This window comes from Lactuca virosa, chromosome 8, assembly GCF_052849685.1.
Source record: "Lactuca virosa cultivar CGN04683 chromosome 8, Lactuca_virosa_CGN04683_v6, whole genome shotgun sequence".
NCBI lineage: Eukaryota > Viridiplantae > Streptophyta > Magnoliopsida > Asterales > Asteraceae > Lactuca > Lactuca virosa.
In genome coordinates this window covers 22,552,341-22,569,875 of record NC_136433.1, presented here as the reverse complement: position 1 = coordinate 22,569,875, position 17,535 = coordinate 22,552,341, and the positions used below count along the sequence as shown (strand labels likewise).

Genomic DNA, 17,535 nt, shown 5'->3' with positions numbered 1-17,535 from the left:
CTTCCCGCCCAATCTATACCGTCGACTTGTCGTCGGGATAGGCTTTCTAGTCAAAGAAATATGGTCAAAGTTGGAACACGTTTTACCGACGACATGTCGTCGGTATAGCTTGCCTTTTGCCGACGACACATGTCGTCGGGATTAGTGTCGTCTGGATAGGTGTAAATCCTTGTAGTGTATCTTATGATCATAACTTTATTTCAATGGAAATACATATTTGTAGGTGTAGCTATGAACATATTCTTCTGGAAATGGATAAGATTTTACCTCTTGAAGGTATTATAATAATTCGTGATGATGAGATTGAAGTGATTAAGGCTAAAATGATTGTTTTTGGAATAAGATGGAACATAAAAATGGTGGATCGTGAAGATGGTCCACTTATTTCAGAAAAAGATGCTATTTGTAGTCAAACAATATTGGGTTGCAGTGAAAATAACTCACCTTCTTCTAGATGAAAATAATGATTTTTTTTTTCTTTTGAATTTTGAGAAAGTCATGAATATTATGGAGGGTGGTCAACTATTATTATCAGTTGTCAGTTGACTTTCACATGGTAGCAATTTAGATTTGGGTTGAAACACCATGTTTTTTTTGGTATATACACATTACACATTTGGTTTGTGTATTTTCTCTGTTTGGTCTTCAAAGCAAGCATAATGTAAAAGTGTAAACGAACGAGTTTTTATGCTATTTATATATAGGTAGTTTTACATTCATCTCACTCAAGCACTACTAGAAAAACAGCCTTTTACGACGCTCATTGCTCGTCGTAAAACGCTCAGACGACACGCAAATGCGCGTCAAGGAAGACCCTGTCATAAAGAGAGACGACGCGCTTTTGCGCGTCATCTATAGACGACGCGCATTTACGACGCTCATTTACGACGCGCATTTATGACACGCAGTGCGTATCAAGGAAGCCCCTGTCATAAATGAAGACGACACACATTTTTGCGTGTCATAATTTTAAATGTTTTTAAAGTTATATATTTTTGATAGATTTACTAATTTTCAAATTAAATAACACATTACAAGTCTCATAATATAAAATAAAATACCATAAACAATAAAGATAATTCATTGCACTAATATGTCAAATACAAATAATCATTCCAATAGTAAGTAAATGTAACATATTGCTAATATTGTATAATATTTATTATAGAAAACAAAACATGTACAACATTAAAAGAAGCGCATGACTAAATTCTCCTTTGACAATTTCCTTTCTAAATGAATAACATGAATGCAGGAACTTTGAGAGGCTGCAAGGCACTAATATGTCAAATTAGTTTGTTTGCATGTTTTCAGCGAAATATAGGAAATTTCAGGAGTATGTATACATGTCATTTACATATATATATGATATATATCAATCAAACGGAAGATAAAGCATACATTGACATAACATAACTAATTCCAAACAATTCAAACATGACAAAGGGAAAAAAAAGGTGGCATACCTGATGCATTCACCCTCATATGTAGCAACTAGTATTGGAGAGAAAGGCTGCAACAAAGCTGTTTTAGCACCAGTCTCAAACTTTGTATCCCATCGAGCAATTAGATTATGAAGATTGCTACCAGCTGAAAATGAAAAACAAAAAGAAAAATACATAAATCAAAAATCAACTTCACCATTGTAGCTCCAGTTGTTGTAAATAGTTGATATATTGATGTAAAAAGCTTCTATCTGAAGCTCCTGGAACTCCAGGTGAGCCTAAAAGAGGATCTGCAAGCCCTGAATCCATTAAGTGTGGTATGAACTCCAGTGAACAGACTCTTCTCATTCCAATTCCTGTTAAGTAACTTGGTCTAGGTGGACTAACAGGTGGAGTTCTAAAAGTCAAAGGCAGATGACGTAAAAAAAAGATAAACTTTTTACTAAAAAAAGAAAAGGAGAATGAAAAAAGATAAGGAATTAAGAGACTACTGACCTCAAGATCAGCAAACTCGAACCATGAGCAACAATCCAAGATTTCACAAACGAAAACAACTGTGTCTCTTACAAGAAACCCTGCATCTGCTTCAAGCATATCAGAAACCTTCATAAACTAAAGCACATAATTATTCCATGTCTTTGTACAAATAGATGACTCCTTCCACACAGTCTTGGAAGGATTCTTTTGATTCAAATCAACCATTCTGTATTTCACCCAAAAGTTCTTATCAGGGTCAGTCCCAACAGATTGATCACTCTCCAGGTATATGCATATTGTGTCAAAAGACTCATATACCCCTGCATTATGAAAACAAGATTGTTACTATACAGACAAACCCCTCTTTAACATATTTGGTTATAAAACTAAAAACTATACATACTGCATTATGAAAACAAGACGAAGCTCGCATCCACCAGCTTGAAAGAATCTACTAAACATATTTAATTTTAACAGTGATTTATAGTAAAAATCATACTTCTTTATATAGGTTTACAGCCTCAGCATAGAATTGTTTCTTTGAGTAGCCAGATTTTCTCAATTTGGCAATAGCCTATGCATTTTTTAGCTGCATGTATATATATATATATATATATATATATATATATATATATATATATATATATATATATATATATATATATATATATATATATTACTCGTATAGAGAAGCATTCAGAATGTAAAATTTCACGTAAAAGGTAGTAAAGTAGATGTAATTGTAACATCTAGAAAAATATCATCTTTTGTTCTTCTCCATCCAGTCCTTGTGAACCACCTGCAGATGAAGCGTCTAATTAAGCTCTTTTAATCAACTCAGATCTCTAACTAAGCTCTTTTAGGACCCTATACCTTTTATGCATTCAAGCCAGTATATTTATATTTTTAGGTCAGGCCTGGGGCATTTGCCCGTGTTCACATGCACTGTAGAATTAGCTGGTTGTACCTTTACAGGTGAACCAGCCAAGAATAAGAAACAAGCTAAAAAGAATGCTGCCATGTCAGCTTGGTCATCTCTCTAACTTTGTAAGCCATATAGTCATTATATATATAGAAAATGGGTTTATAAAAAGATCTACTTACTTTTTATTACCTAATGTTTAGTGACTCAGCAAACAGAAAGTTCACTGATGCAAAAAGGGATGCTGGAGGAGCATGTGATTGTAAATCTACTCAACCAACATATCATGTCATTAGAATAGACAATAAAGAGAAATACAAATTGAAAATTCAAATTTGCAAAAACAACTTACTTGTAAGGGAGATTGTAGAAAATCCCTGTATCCAAGCTGCATAAAAATTTATGATATCAACAATATACCATATTATAATTTTTATAAAAATGAATTATTGGATTAATAATGGACACCTCACCTCAAATCGTTCTTGTTCAGGAAGGGGTTCCATTTTCTGATATAAATACCCAACATAATCCAAGTATGACCTTAAGTCATGTCTTTGAGCTTCTGAGTAACAAAATATTAAATTTAATTCAAAATCATATAAAAAAATGGACACACCGGAAACTCAACACGAGTCTCAAAGTGACCAAAATAATAATGGAACAGAAACTCCTGTTCCTGACTCTGGTTTGGTTTCCATCTCCAGCAATGACAACAGAAAAGTTTCCAGGGAGGATATTGAACTTGTAAGGGAATTTGTTCTTCTTTCTTGTAGTATTATTACAGAAAAGTCAAGATTTGGTGTATGTTGATACAAATCTTGAATGTTGCAGGTTCAAAACTTGATAGAACGCTGTTTGCAGTTGTATATGAATAGGGATGAGGTGATAAAAACTCTATTAAATCGTGCACGTATAGATCCTGGTTTTACAACTCTTGGTAATCACTGCTATGTTGTTATTATTATTATTATTTTTACATTGTCACGTTAACTTTCCTTTTTTTGGTGGATAGTTTGGCAGAAGTTAGAAAAAGAGAATGCAGATTTTTTCAGAGCCTACTACATAAGGTTAAAATTGAAGAAGCAGATCATCCTTTTCAATCATTTACTCGAGCATCAATATCACCTTATGAAGTACCCAATGCCTCCAAAGCTACCTGTGGGTCCCATACACAATGGGGTACATCCCATGCCAGGTATGGTAATCTCTTGCTACAAAGAAAGAAGTTGTATTTTTTAGAAAGTGTAGAATTACTATTCAATATTACTCTTTTCAGTGCAGTTAACAACTTACCCATGGGATACCCAGTTCTACAGCAACCTCCAATGGGGAATCCAGGTCAGCCTCATATGGATTCCATGGGTATGTCTAGCTGTCATGTGGTCAATGGAGTCCCTGCTCCCAGTAACTTTCATCCCATACGAATGAACTCTGGAAACGAGTTAGTTTTATTTTATTATATTTTGATCTGATGAATTAATAAAAAAAGATAAAAAGAAAGTTTTTCCCATGTGTTGTTGCAGGAGTATGGTAATGGATGGCAATGCAGGTGGAGGTGGTGGTGGTGGTGTAACTCCAATTCCGGCTAATGGGGCAATTTCACCTATGTCAGATATGCCTATAAGTCCTACGTCAGTGGCATCCAGTGGTCATTTTCCCTTCACTGCATCCGAACTATCAGGAATGGGAGTTGACACGTCAGCACTTGACACAGCGTTTACATCTGACGTGGCAAGTTTGGTCAGATTCCATGGAATTTCAGCCTTTCAGATCTAACAGCAAACTTATCGAACCTAAGAGGTAAATGGGATCCAAAATTTACCTGTCATTTTATGTGCCCATTGTTTGCAAATGATTGTTTATATATATATATATATATATATATATATATATATATATATATATATATATATATATATATATATATATATATATATATATATATATATATATATATATATATTAAGAATGGACTCTTTTTACTAATATAGGCAATGTACTTTATTATTTTTTACTCATATAAAGGCAACGTCCTTACACTTCTTTTTATCCATATTAGGCTATTACCAATTCTAACCCATATACCAACATACGTACAGTTTCTTTACACCTTGCTCATAAATCATAATAGAAACGTACTTACATTTTTGTATTATACCAATAATAGCAATATGTAACAGCTAAAGATACCATCTTTATATTAGCCATTCATTCATCTCCCTTGTTTGAATGGTTGATAATTAAACTAGCAAATATGATGCTGTTTTGTTTTTTCAGATCTAGGGGCTCTTGGAAACTATCCTGGTTCACCCTTTCTGCCTTCTGATTCAGATATATTGCTTGATTCTCCTGAGCAAGAGGACATTGGTAAGAACACTGTTTACAAGTTCCACTATCCCCTAACCCTAAAATGCAATGTTTGAGTTTGACTAGTCTTTGACTTATAATCAAGTACTAAATTAGTAATACAAAATTTAGAAAATTTGTTAACCAAAATCAGTATCTTATAATTTGTTGAGGATGTAAATATTTAAACACATTTTGGATGCCTTTGAACCTGTTTGACCAGTTTTAATTTTTAGCAAAGTTTTTAAATTTGACCCGTTTGACCTTTTAGAGATAAAAATATAACCCCATATTTAGGTAAATTTGGTATTTAACAACTTGTAGGTTATATATCATATGCTTCTAATTTTAAATGCATATTATTATTGACGCCAAAAAAGGCTTTCGGTTTTGTCGTATTAAGGGGTATTTCAGGTATTATTGAATATTAGTGAAAGGAATTCTTCATCTGTATCCTCAATGCGTTGAAAAAAATGGAAACTCACGTTGGGCATAATTATCAGTTTGGTTTACACCAGATGTTGCAGGAAGTTTATGCACTGGTTTTCCAGAAAGCACAATCTGAATACTAATTAATTAGTTTTACATTTAAGGCTTGACTTGTAACTACAGAATATGTTAAAAAACTCATAACAATACTATACTCCCTTTTCATTTAAGACTTGACTTGTAGTCAAACATCAATGAAGTTTCATTGTATAAGACAAGTTCTTAATACTAATTAACTAGTTTTACATCCTTAATTAAGTATTACCTTTTAATATCTCGGAAAATGGAGGTAATATAGGAGGGTCTCGATTCTGCAACCAAAGAATAATTATAAGATCAAATTTTGAACAGTTGAAAAGTAATATAAATAAGAAATACAAAAGATGACTTTCTTTCAGTATTAAGCAATATAAAAGCAAACCTATAGATGAAAAGCAACCAATAATATTATGGATAAAGAGTTAAGAGTTCGATCTTTGAACTGTTAATATCATGTGCTTTTGCCCATGCTTTCATCTGCATAGATAGATTTTATCATTAGTAGTCAAATTTTATCCTTAATACATATTAATAAGCTACAATTTCAAGGTATTAAAACCTTCCATTTAGTAGGATAAATTAATCCATGTAGCAGATTAAATAAGCTTACCAAGAAACTTAGCTTTTGGAATCTGTCATCTATTGAAGTAATTAAGCGAATTATAGCTGACTTTGAAATTCCATCTCTATTTTCAACTGAAAGGTCACATTCAACACCACTTCCAACATCAATAACCTTAAGGATAGGCAACTTAGCAGACAGAACAGGCTGAACACCTCGTACATGACCTCCAACTAAAGGGCAAAATGGTCATTAAACAAAATCAGACATATACCTTGAAATTGTAGCTAAAACTCATAACTAGACCTTTCACAACATGAACTTCTAAGCATCTAAAAGCTAAAGTCTCGGTTGCTACCACAAATATGTTAAAATGGTGACGTCAGGTTTCAACTTTCAATCCTTGTTCAATTCAACTTCACTAAAACTTCTTATTGCCCTGTTACTTTTACCTTGGTGAACAAGGTCCAAGAACTCAAAACTGTTTTCAATGATCTTCTGGTAACACACCTACAACAACCAAAAACATCTTCACTTTAATAAAACATGATGATGATCCAAAATAAAATGCACAATGAGTTACCTGTATTCTTGAAACTGTAAAAATGAGGTATTTCAATCTTCACACCAAGAACATCGATCCAGGTGATTTTCTTTCCTTCCAAGCTTCGATTAAAAAAACGTGACAAAATTGAAAAGGTTTTTACCTCAAAATCTCAGGTTATAAACGAAAGTGGAGATGTAAGATGGCTTTGATCGTGAGGGGTTTTAGAGAGAATGGGAAGAAAAAGGAGAGGGGCTCGGGTTTTTAGACTGAGATAGGGATGGCGAGATTTAATAAAGAGTGAAAATTAAGCTACTTAGGTGAAAAGGGGCCTGTGATCGTTGTCTTGAGCACGTAATCTTTGTCTGAGCACACCTTCGAAATCAAAGAATGGAATTTGGTACCTTGTATGTTTTCACAAAGAAAAATGTCGATTAAACCCCACGTAATTCCTTTTTTGTGTCTCTCTTTCCATTCTGTTCTATTATGCGAGCGTACCCTTTGATCCCGATGAAGAACTTGAGACGCTTTTGATGAAGGAAACCCATAGAAACATTGATCAGGGTTTAAGTTGGGTAACACGCTTTGGATCTTCTGATTCTCGGTCGTGGGCCTAGACATCTTTGCCCCTCTACTACCAGTCCAACCCAACACAGATGGATCTTGAGTTGAATAATGCACTGGGATAGAGTACCGACCGACGGAAATAACCCCTCCTCAACGTCGCTGAGGAATTAGATTATTGCAAAACATAATAAGATAAAAAAAGCACTTACAGGAACTTCAAGTATGAGGCGGGATTTTAGGGTTTCTTTTGATCGATGAAGATTTTAGGAACTTCAAGTATGAGGCGGGGTTTTAGGGTTTCTTTTGATCGATGAAGATGTTAGGAACTTCAAGTATGAAATTATCGATCTTTTACACACAATGCTTTTAGGGTTTCTTTTGATTGAGAGGATTTTACAACATACGAAGAAGAAGAAGGACGAGAGTATCAAGGAGGGGTTTTTTTTATTTTTTGGAGTTCATTCCCCCCTTGGCAATTAAAAAATTGGAGAACACTCGTTCATAAAGAAAAATATAAAGCGACGGTTTTAGATGACACGCTTTTTTATGATAGGTGCCCTCCGTGTTTCTAATTTTTTTTGTTGGACACTATTTTTAGGGGCGCGCACAAATGAGTGTCCTCTATCCTTCAAATTTTGCAAAACTGACATTATTTTTTAGGGCACGCACAAATGCGCGTCCTCTATCAACGAGTGTCATTGTTTTCACGTCATTAAAGGGCTGTTTTCTAGTATTGAAGACTTGTTTTTCATACAACCTCTTATTTATGCTTCTCCAAGTTTGACTATTCTGACCATCTAAATCAAAATTACAACTGTCACCCAAACACACAAGATCAAATAGAGAAAAAAAAATTTGTTTTCATGTATTATGTATACATGATTACATTCTTTAAGGAATTATAAAAGATAAGACGTTTATAAGATAAATACTTTTAATTTTGTTATTGTTTAATAACTAAAAATAAACAATGGCAAGTTTTTCTCTCACTCAATATTTAGTAACTACGGCGATATTTATTAGATTGGGATGTATTTACTTTGGTTTTTATTGGAATTTTAATAAGTTTTATTGAAAGAAAATTTAACTGTTTACTTTTATATGTATTTTCTTAGACTCCAATTATAGGGCTTTAATCATTTTTGTAAATGTTTACTTTTATATGTATTTTCTTCGACTCCAATGATAGGGCTTTAATCATTTTCTTAGACTCCAATGATAGGTGAGTAATTGTTTTTGTAACAATAAAGATTACGAATAAAGATTTTCCATTTACTTATAATACATATAGTATATAGCTAATTTTATTATTTATAGTTTATTAAAAATATATAACCAGACCAGAGTAAGTCTTATATATTCTTTTAATAATATAATTATAACATAAAATTTAAAATATAAAACATAATTATTATATATAAAGTTATCTTTTACATTGTATAATGTTAAATAATTTTTTATTACAAACAATAAATAATATCTTTCAAAAAAATCTACATGTTCTTGTCATTTTTTAATATGAAGCGATATTAGAATGCTAACATGCACGAGAAATGAAATTACAATGTTATTTTATGTTTTTAAATTAACAGAAATTTTCAATAAATAGAAGTGCAATGCTATTAATTAAACTATGTTTATTTATGATCAAGATTTCATTTTTATAATGGTTGTGTTATTTTAAATTTATCACCCGTCTAGTACACGGATTATAACCTAGTTAATAATATTAATAATACGTACTGATGTATAGTTTTTTTAACACCATAAATTTCATTAAACCAAGACTAGCAATAAACTAGACAAAATAAAAAGATACATCAATATCATGTTGTGGGGCTAGAAGCTACCCACCAATTAACATTAGCCTTCATATTCCTATTATTACACCAAATGAAGGATTTAGTAACGATTATATCAAATAAATCCGTCGATTTCGGTTGAACAACCGAGTATTTCTAAACACCAATATATGCCACCACAAAATAAAAACAACCTTAAAACGACCTTCCGTTATTATTGCATGCAAAACGAAGAGAACCAAGATAACCAATCAACATAAGACTACAAAATCATGGACACAATCAACCCACAAAAAACCTTACCACTTGAACCAAAAGAGAAGTGGTAATAAAACAAAACCATAATGACGGTCCGATATTAAGTGGGTGTTTGGAATTGCTTCTTAAAATAGTTTATTAGCTTAGTAGCTTTTTGAAAAACTAATAAGCTAAAAAAATGTTTGGGTATTAATAATAGTTTTTGATACAGTTTTTTGCAGATTTTTATATAGGCAAAATATGGAACTTTCTAAAAGATAGAAAATCTTACTTTTTTTTAGGTTTTCCTAAAAGCATTTTTTAAAAACATAGTTTTTTACTCATAAAAAACTAAGCTAAACACTTTTTAAAACCAACGTATTGACTTTTCGGCTTTTCCTACCACAAAAGCTAAATCAAACACTTTTTTAAATATGTTTTTCTAAAAAGTTATAAACCAATAAACACTTTTCTTAAAAGTACTTTTGTGATTAAAAAAAAAAAAAAAAAAAAAAAAAAAAAAAAAAAAAAAAAAAAATTAGCCAAACACACCTTAAAAAAAAGATTTAGGCACCAAATTCACATATTACACCAAACTATAGGGACCATTCATGTAATTTACTCTATAATATAAATCAAAGATTTACAAGGTTACTAATTAATTTGTAGGTAGGAAAACTACAAACCAAATTATGGTTTACATGTAAATGCTATATTTCACAACATAACTTGTATGGATCTTTGGTAGTTTGCTTTGTTTTTCGTTGGTATATAATTTTAACCATCTATTTTATTTACCTTTATGCAAAATCAAAAGTGTGTTATATATGCAAAATTATATTTTTTTGCAATACTTATATAAAAAGATAAACCTCAAAGTGTGGCTCATGTTAATTAATCTACCTCAAAGCCTTCATGGAAGACATAGAGCACCAGTAATATTTTTGGACATGCCAAAATTTCAACTTTGGACCTTGGTGTGAGATTTTAAAATTGCAACTCCTAGGCGCTCCGGAGGGGCTTTTTTAGCAATACTTATATATACTAGGCGAATATATGCGAGTTGCGCAGAAACATATATAGCTGAAATCTTCACAAATATATGTTTTTTAAATATAACAATAATGTTGTTGTTAAATTTGATATAATAATTTGTATACTAAGTTGATATAATATATTGATTATTTTGAGTTATATGATAATATATACATCTATTAAAACTGCATAACCTCAATCTTTTGAATAACCTCTACCCACGGGTTACTCATGAATAAAGTTAAATATAATATATGGTTTACATTTATAGTTTTTGTTATTGTTAATTAATTTTTCAAAATTTATTTGCTTAACTTTTAATTTCTATCATTGTAATTATTTAAAACATCAAACAAATTTTTTTCTTTATTTTATGGGTAACAATATAATCATTTATATATAGTTATTTTTAACTATTGTTATTGTAAGTTATTTTAAGCTACCTATTAGAAAACTTTTAACGTTTATAAAAATATCTTTATGAAATATTTTAGTTAAATTGATATTACAATTTAGTTTTTGCATTTAGCGCTACAAAATATCCTTTGGGTTTTTTAAGTGGAACTGAAATTTATATTCAAGTTAACCCTATAATGTTATATTTAAATTAACAATTTAAATATTTTGTCCAAATTGTTCAAAAGTTTTAGCTTTAAACTAACAATGATTTACATAAAACAACATATTAAATCTAATAAATTAAGTATAATATGTTAAAAGTTAATAACATAACTTTATAAGTAGAAGTAAAAATATTATTTTAATATTGAAATTTAGTTTATTTATGATTACACTTTAACTTTCATACTTATTTAACATTATTAACCAACTTATAATCATTATTAGAAAGACACTGCAATATATTATTTTTAACTATTTACAAAATATACTTTGAGTTGTTTAAGTTGAACTAAAATTTATATTTTAGTTGATCCTATAAGGTTATATTAAAATTAACAATTTAAGTATTTTATACAAAATTTTCAAAAGTTGTAGTTTTAAAATGATAATGGTTTACATACAACAACATTTTAGACCTAATAAATTAAGTATAATATGTTAAAAGTTAAAAACATAACTTTATAAGTAGAAGAAAATATATTCTTTTAATATTGAAATTTAGTTTATATATGATTACACTTTAGGTTTGATATTTATTTAACCTTATTAACCAACTTATAATCATTATTAGAAAACAATTAAAAAGTCATAGGAGTTTCAAATGAATGTGGTGAAAGGAAAAACGAATGGAAGTTTCAAATGAATGTGGTGAAAGGAAAAATGATTCTTTTATAAGTATAACAGGCGAATATCCACGATTTGCGCAGAAACATCTATATTGTCGAAATCTATATAAACATATGTTTTTTTTAAAATATAATAATGTTGTTATTAAATTTGATATAGTAATTCGTATACTAAGTTGATATAATATATTAATTATTTTGAATTATATGATAATATATACATCTATTAAAACTGCATAATCTAAATCTTTTGAATGACCTCTACCTGCGGGTTACTCATGAATAAAATTAAATATAGTATATGGTTTAATGTTATTTATAGTTGTTGTTATTGTTAATTGATTTTTTAAAGTTAATTTTCTTAACTTTTTAATGTCAATCATTGTAATTATTTAAAAATCAAACAATTTTTTTTTATTTTAAAGCTAACAATATAATCATATATATACAATTATTTTTAACTATTGTTATTGTAAGTTGTTTTAAGCTACTTATTAGAAAACTTTTAACGATTATAAAAATATATTTAGGAAATATTTTAGTTAAATTGACATTACAATTTAGTTTTTGCATTTACCACTACAACTTATCCCCGTATAGATCTTTACACAATTACCTCGCTCTCTTTCCAGGAGACTCAGGTTATAATTACAGGACTTAAAGTGTACGCTAAGTAGGTACGGTGAAGGTAGTGTCTCACTAGAGCATTAACGGTTTATTTCAAAGTTCTACTTTCTTTATTGTTTATTGAAACAACATCACTAGTGTAAATTCGTGATAGAATTTTATGACACGCATTTTTCCGAATTTGATAATATGCTGTTTATGACACGCGATTTCCAGATTTCATGACACGCAACCTATTACTTATGAAATATGAGTTTTATGACAGACATTTTATGACATGCAAGATTTTCTGTCACAAAACTGTTTTGTTTATGTTTTCGGTTAAGCTATTTACCACTTTTTATATAAATAGTCTTTAATGAATAATGTCTAGTTGTAACAAATGTTGCAAAAATAGTATGTTATCTTGGGTTATAAACCATCCAAAAATAATAACGACGATTTTTACAATTATTTTTCTAATAATATTATTTTTAGTAATATATTCATACTTTATCCTTTTTTTTATTATCAATTTTGTAAGTTTAAACACAAAACATGTTGTTTGAGTTTAGATCAAATAAATCACAACTCTTGTAGTGCCATAAACTACACATTCAAGATTTTTGCAAGTATTAGTGTAGGTTGTAAAAAAAATACATCTAACTATCCCAAAGTTATATATATATATATATATATATATATATATATATATATATATATATATATATATATATATATATATATATATATATATATATATATATATATATATATATATATATAAAAGAAAATATTGAGAGAACAACCCATGTCCACCAAGTCTTACACGACAGATATGTTAATAAACATGTTCATTACGATTTTTATGAGGTAATAACCTTTTTAAACAAATATTTGTTCCATATTCAACATACAAATAAAAAGCATGCAATTATCCAATGGTTAAACATAATCTAGCAAGTATGACACTTGTAAATAACGAGTTCATGATGTAATAACATGAGATATTATACATTTCAAGCACAAATTGCTACATGAACATATGGGTGCATGCAAATAGCCAATGGTTAGCCGGAAATGGACTTGTATCCACCGCCCCCCCCCCCCCCCCCCACCAAAAAAAAGTATGAAAAACACGAAAAGAGTGGGGTATGAAACTCACCTTGATTTCGTGCGTTAGGAGGAAGAAGAAGTTGTTGAGCCTAGACTTGTGTATCTTGAAGGTTACTCGAAAATGGCGGTGCTCTAAGAAGCTACACACGAAATGGTGTGTGTAAAAAGGATAATCTTAGCATAAACATGTATGGAAACACTTGAGTTTCATAAGAAAATTACCTAAGTTGCGTAGGACCGATTTTGATGGGGATATGATGCTCAAAATTTCTTTGAGAGAAGGGATGAGAGGAGTTTTTCTCTTGAGAGCAAGTGAGTAAAATGTTTGAAGTGTGTATGTCGGTGTGTGTTTGCAGCCGAGAATAAGAGGGATGAAGAAAAAGTGGTGGCTTTGATGTATGGTGGGTATTCTTGTGTAGTGTATAGGTGCATGGGGGATAAAAGGGTGCATGGTGTTGATGTATGGTGGGTAACTCAAGGTAAAGTTATTAGGTGGCACATTTTCCATTTCTTTTTCTCTTTTTTTTTACTTAGCAAAAACCGAACCCTATAGGGTTCTCGGCCATAGTGGGCCTTTGAAATGGATTTTCGGTTTTTGTCTTGGCCCACAAGGAGGTTTTCGGTCCGTTAAATCCCAAAGATGGAAAGGTTTTGAGTTTGGAATGTATATGGGCTTTTTGGTTTCAATTGGGTCGAATAAAATGGGTTTTCGGCCCAATGAGGCCCAAAGAAAAATTTCGGCCCAATAAGGCAAAAGGAAGAGTTTTCGGTCCAATAGGGTTTTGGGCCGAGAACTCTTGGGCAAAGGCCCAAAATTTGGCTTTGTTGGGCTATTGGATGACATTTGGGCTTGCGAGAAGTTGTTTTAATTTGATTCCTAAATGTAAGCACACATGAACTTAAATAACATTGTAGTTTGAATTTCACTAATTTGATATATCCCGGTTACATAGAGGAAAACTTGTTGTGTACAAGCTTCACAATCTAAGCCCTAAATTGCTAGTTGTAACAAAGTTGCCCGATCATCGGTCGGTGAAGGAAATATTTTCTACCGGAGTTAATGTCTCATGATAGAATATCAAAACCTTTGCATTTCAGATAGATTTTCAAAACTATATTTGTCCCAATTGTACTAAAGAATGCAAGAACGGGAGGTTTACCCACAATTCTTGAAAAATCTAAAACTCCTAGATTGAAAGAAGATTTAAAACCTTTAAAAATGAATGAGAAACGCGGTCAATGATGGCAATATTTTCTAACGGAGTTAAAGTCTCAAGATAGATTATCAAAACCTTTGCATTTGAGATAAGTTTCCAGAACTATATTTGTTCCAATCTTACTAAAGAATGCAAGAACGTGAGGTCTACCCACAATTCTTGAAGAATCTAAAGCTCCAAGAATGAAAGAAGATTTAAAACCTTTAAAAATGAATGAGAAACTCGAGCATAGAGATTTAATGGCGAAAATTCACAAGTTCTACTAAATCTATAATGAAAAAAATGCGAAATTAGATGTCTTAAATTACCAAACATTGTAGGCAAGAAGTAAGTTCCCTAATCATTTTCAATGATTTTCAAAAAATATGATTCAACACATGTGGGGTTTACTTAAGAAACTAAACACATACGACCACAAATGAGAACTTATATTTAATCAATTATCGAATAATTACATTAGATACTAATGTGTAATAAACATTACATTTACACTTTTAAACTAATAATAATTTTGCATAATTTATTTGTATAAATATTTGTAAATCAAAAAATATACATACTATTTAATCGCATACAGTCTTTATGTATAGGCTATTCAGAATAGATTACACAATATCAATTATAATGTTATAATTTTGTTAATTGCATTATGTTAGCATCTTATTTGTTTTAAAACTATAACTTCTCAACTAACCATATGCTTACAAAAATGTTAACTATCTATTTTACCATAATATATATAATCATATTAAACTATAGGGAAAATGACATAAAAGCCCTTAAGTTTTCACAAAAATGTCGGTTTTACCCTTGGAGGTGTTTTATGTCCGGTAAAGCCCGATTTTTGTTTAATTTGTTCATTTTTACCCTTGTAGCCGGTTTCCAGGTAACCTACCGGTTACCTAATACCATTAAAGCCCTTGAATTTTCAAAAATGTTTGGATTTACCCTTAAGTTTTTCAAAAATGTTCGGATTTACCCTTACATTGATTGTTGTTGTTGTTATTATTATTATTATTATTATTATTATTATTATTATTATTATTATTATTATTATTATTATTAGTTGTATAAAAATATTTTATACATACATTTTTAAATTTATAAAAATATTTTATACATTTTTAAATCTATAAAAATATTTTATACACACATTTTTAAATGTATAAAAATACTTTTACTAATATAAATATATTTTTAAAAATATATGTACTTGTATTTAGTATTTATATACATTTGAAACCCTAAATCTTCATCTATAATTGTTGAATCGAACAGAAAAAGCTTGATAAAGTAAAAAATATCGTCAATGACTGATTTTACAAAAACAAATGCTTAAGATCAATATAAAAATTGATGCATTTCATGATCTTTTTTGTGAACTTACAACAATCATAAATGAAGTTTACACTCGTATTTGACATTTCGTTATCAATTTTTGTGATAAAAACAGTTAATGAATAATTCTAAGTTGATAATACTTAATTTTTACAATGATCAAGTGTTTTTGTCGAGGCTTTTTTGAATTATATTATGTATATTTTCCATTTACGAGTGTTATTTGTTGATCATTTATTGTTATCTACTCACTATTAACCTAATATAGTTGAATAATAGAGGTTTTTACAAATTTTATACTAAATCTTATCTGTAATCGAGTGTTTTTATTGAGGTTTTCTAATTACGAGGGTTTTATAATTGTTACGTTATGTTTTTAATTAATGAATATTTATTTTGCTTATCTATTTAGTATGATGTTTGATAATATATATATATATATATATATATATATATATATATATATATATATATATACTTGGTAATATGTATAAATAAATATAATTATATCTTTTATATAATATAAACAATATAAATACATATTTTTATATTTATATGTATATAATATATTTTTATATGAAATAAATATATATTTATACTTATACCTACTAAATACAAATAAATACATTTTTAATATATAAATATATTTCTATAGGAATACATGGGCTTTCAAATGTATATATAAATATTAAATACAAGTATATAAATTTTTAAAAATATATTTATATTAGTAAAAATATTTTTATACATTTAAAAATATGTGTATAAAATATTTGTATACATTTAAAATGTATTAATAATAATAATAATAATAATAATAATAATAATAATAATAATATGTATAAAAATGTATTAAAAACGTATGAAATATTTTTATACATTTAAAAATGTATGTATAAAATATTTTTAGACAATTAAAAATGTAATAATAATAATAATAATAATAATAATAATAATAATAATAATAATAATCAAAATAACAATAAAGGTAAGGGTAAATTCGAACATTTTTGAAAAACTTAAGGGTAAATCCGAACATTTTTGAAAATTCCAGGGCTTTACTGGCATTAGGTAACCTAGGTAACCGGTAGGTTACCTGGAAACCGGCTACAAGGGTAAAAATGAACAAATTAAACAAAACTTCGGGCTTTACTGGACATAAAACACGTCCAAGGGTAAAACCGACATTTTTGTGAAAACTTAAGGCTTTTATGTCATTTTCCCTAAACTACATAATTATTCCACTGCACAACGCGCGGGCATTCGCCTAGTCATACTATCATATCATACTATACTTATAAAGAAGACATTTTTCCTATCACGTCATGCATTTGAAACCCCCACACAAATTTCCAAGCACCTCATGCATTTGAAACCCCCACACCTTTTCACCTTCAAAGTAATTAATCACACATCATGAAAGGTTTTATAACTTATATAATATGTATAATAAACAATTAATGATTAGTCTACTATAAAAATGTCATTCTCTTTTAGTAGACACACAAATACAAATCACATACGAAATTCACAAAGAAAACAA

At 29.5% G+C, this 17,535-nt stretch overlaps 1 protein-coding gene and 1 long non-coding RNA gene across 2 annotated transcripts; one reads left to right on the top strand and one right to left on the bottom strand.

Annotated features, from left to right (window-relative positions):
• Positions 1 to 3,196: 3,196 nt before the first annotated feature.
• Positions 3,197 to 5,760, bottom strand: LOC145129500 (uncharacterized). Its single transcript, XR_013717523.1, has 3 exons — positions 5,679 to 5,760; positions 3,318 to 3,409; positions 3,197 to 3,232 (listed from the first exon to the last, which is right to left on the bottom strand). It is a non-coding gene; the product is annotated as an uncharacterized LOC145129500 (long non-coding RNA).
• On the top strand, positions 3,454 to 5,270 carry LOC145128850 (uncharacterized). Its single transcript, XM_079063637.1, has 6 exons — positions 3,454 to 3,591; positions 3,679 to 3,784; positions 3,860 to 4,042; positions 4,129 to 4,288; positions 4,371 to 4,582; positions 5,125 to 5,270. Exons 1-6 carry the CDS (start codon positions 3,454 to 3,456, stop codon positions 5,268 to 5,270), a joined length of 945 nt encoding a protein of 314 aa, XP_078919763.1.
• Positions 5,761 to 17,535: the final 11,775 nt, after the last annotated feature.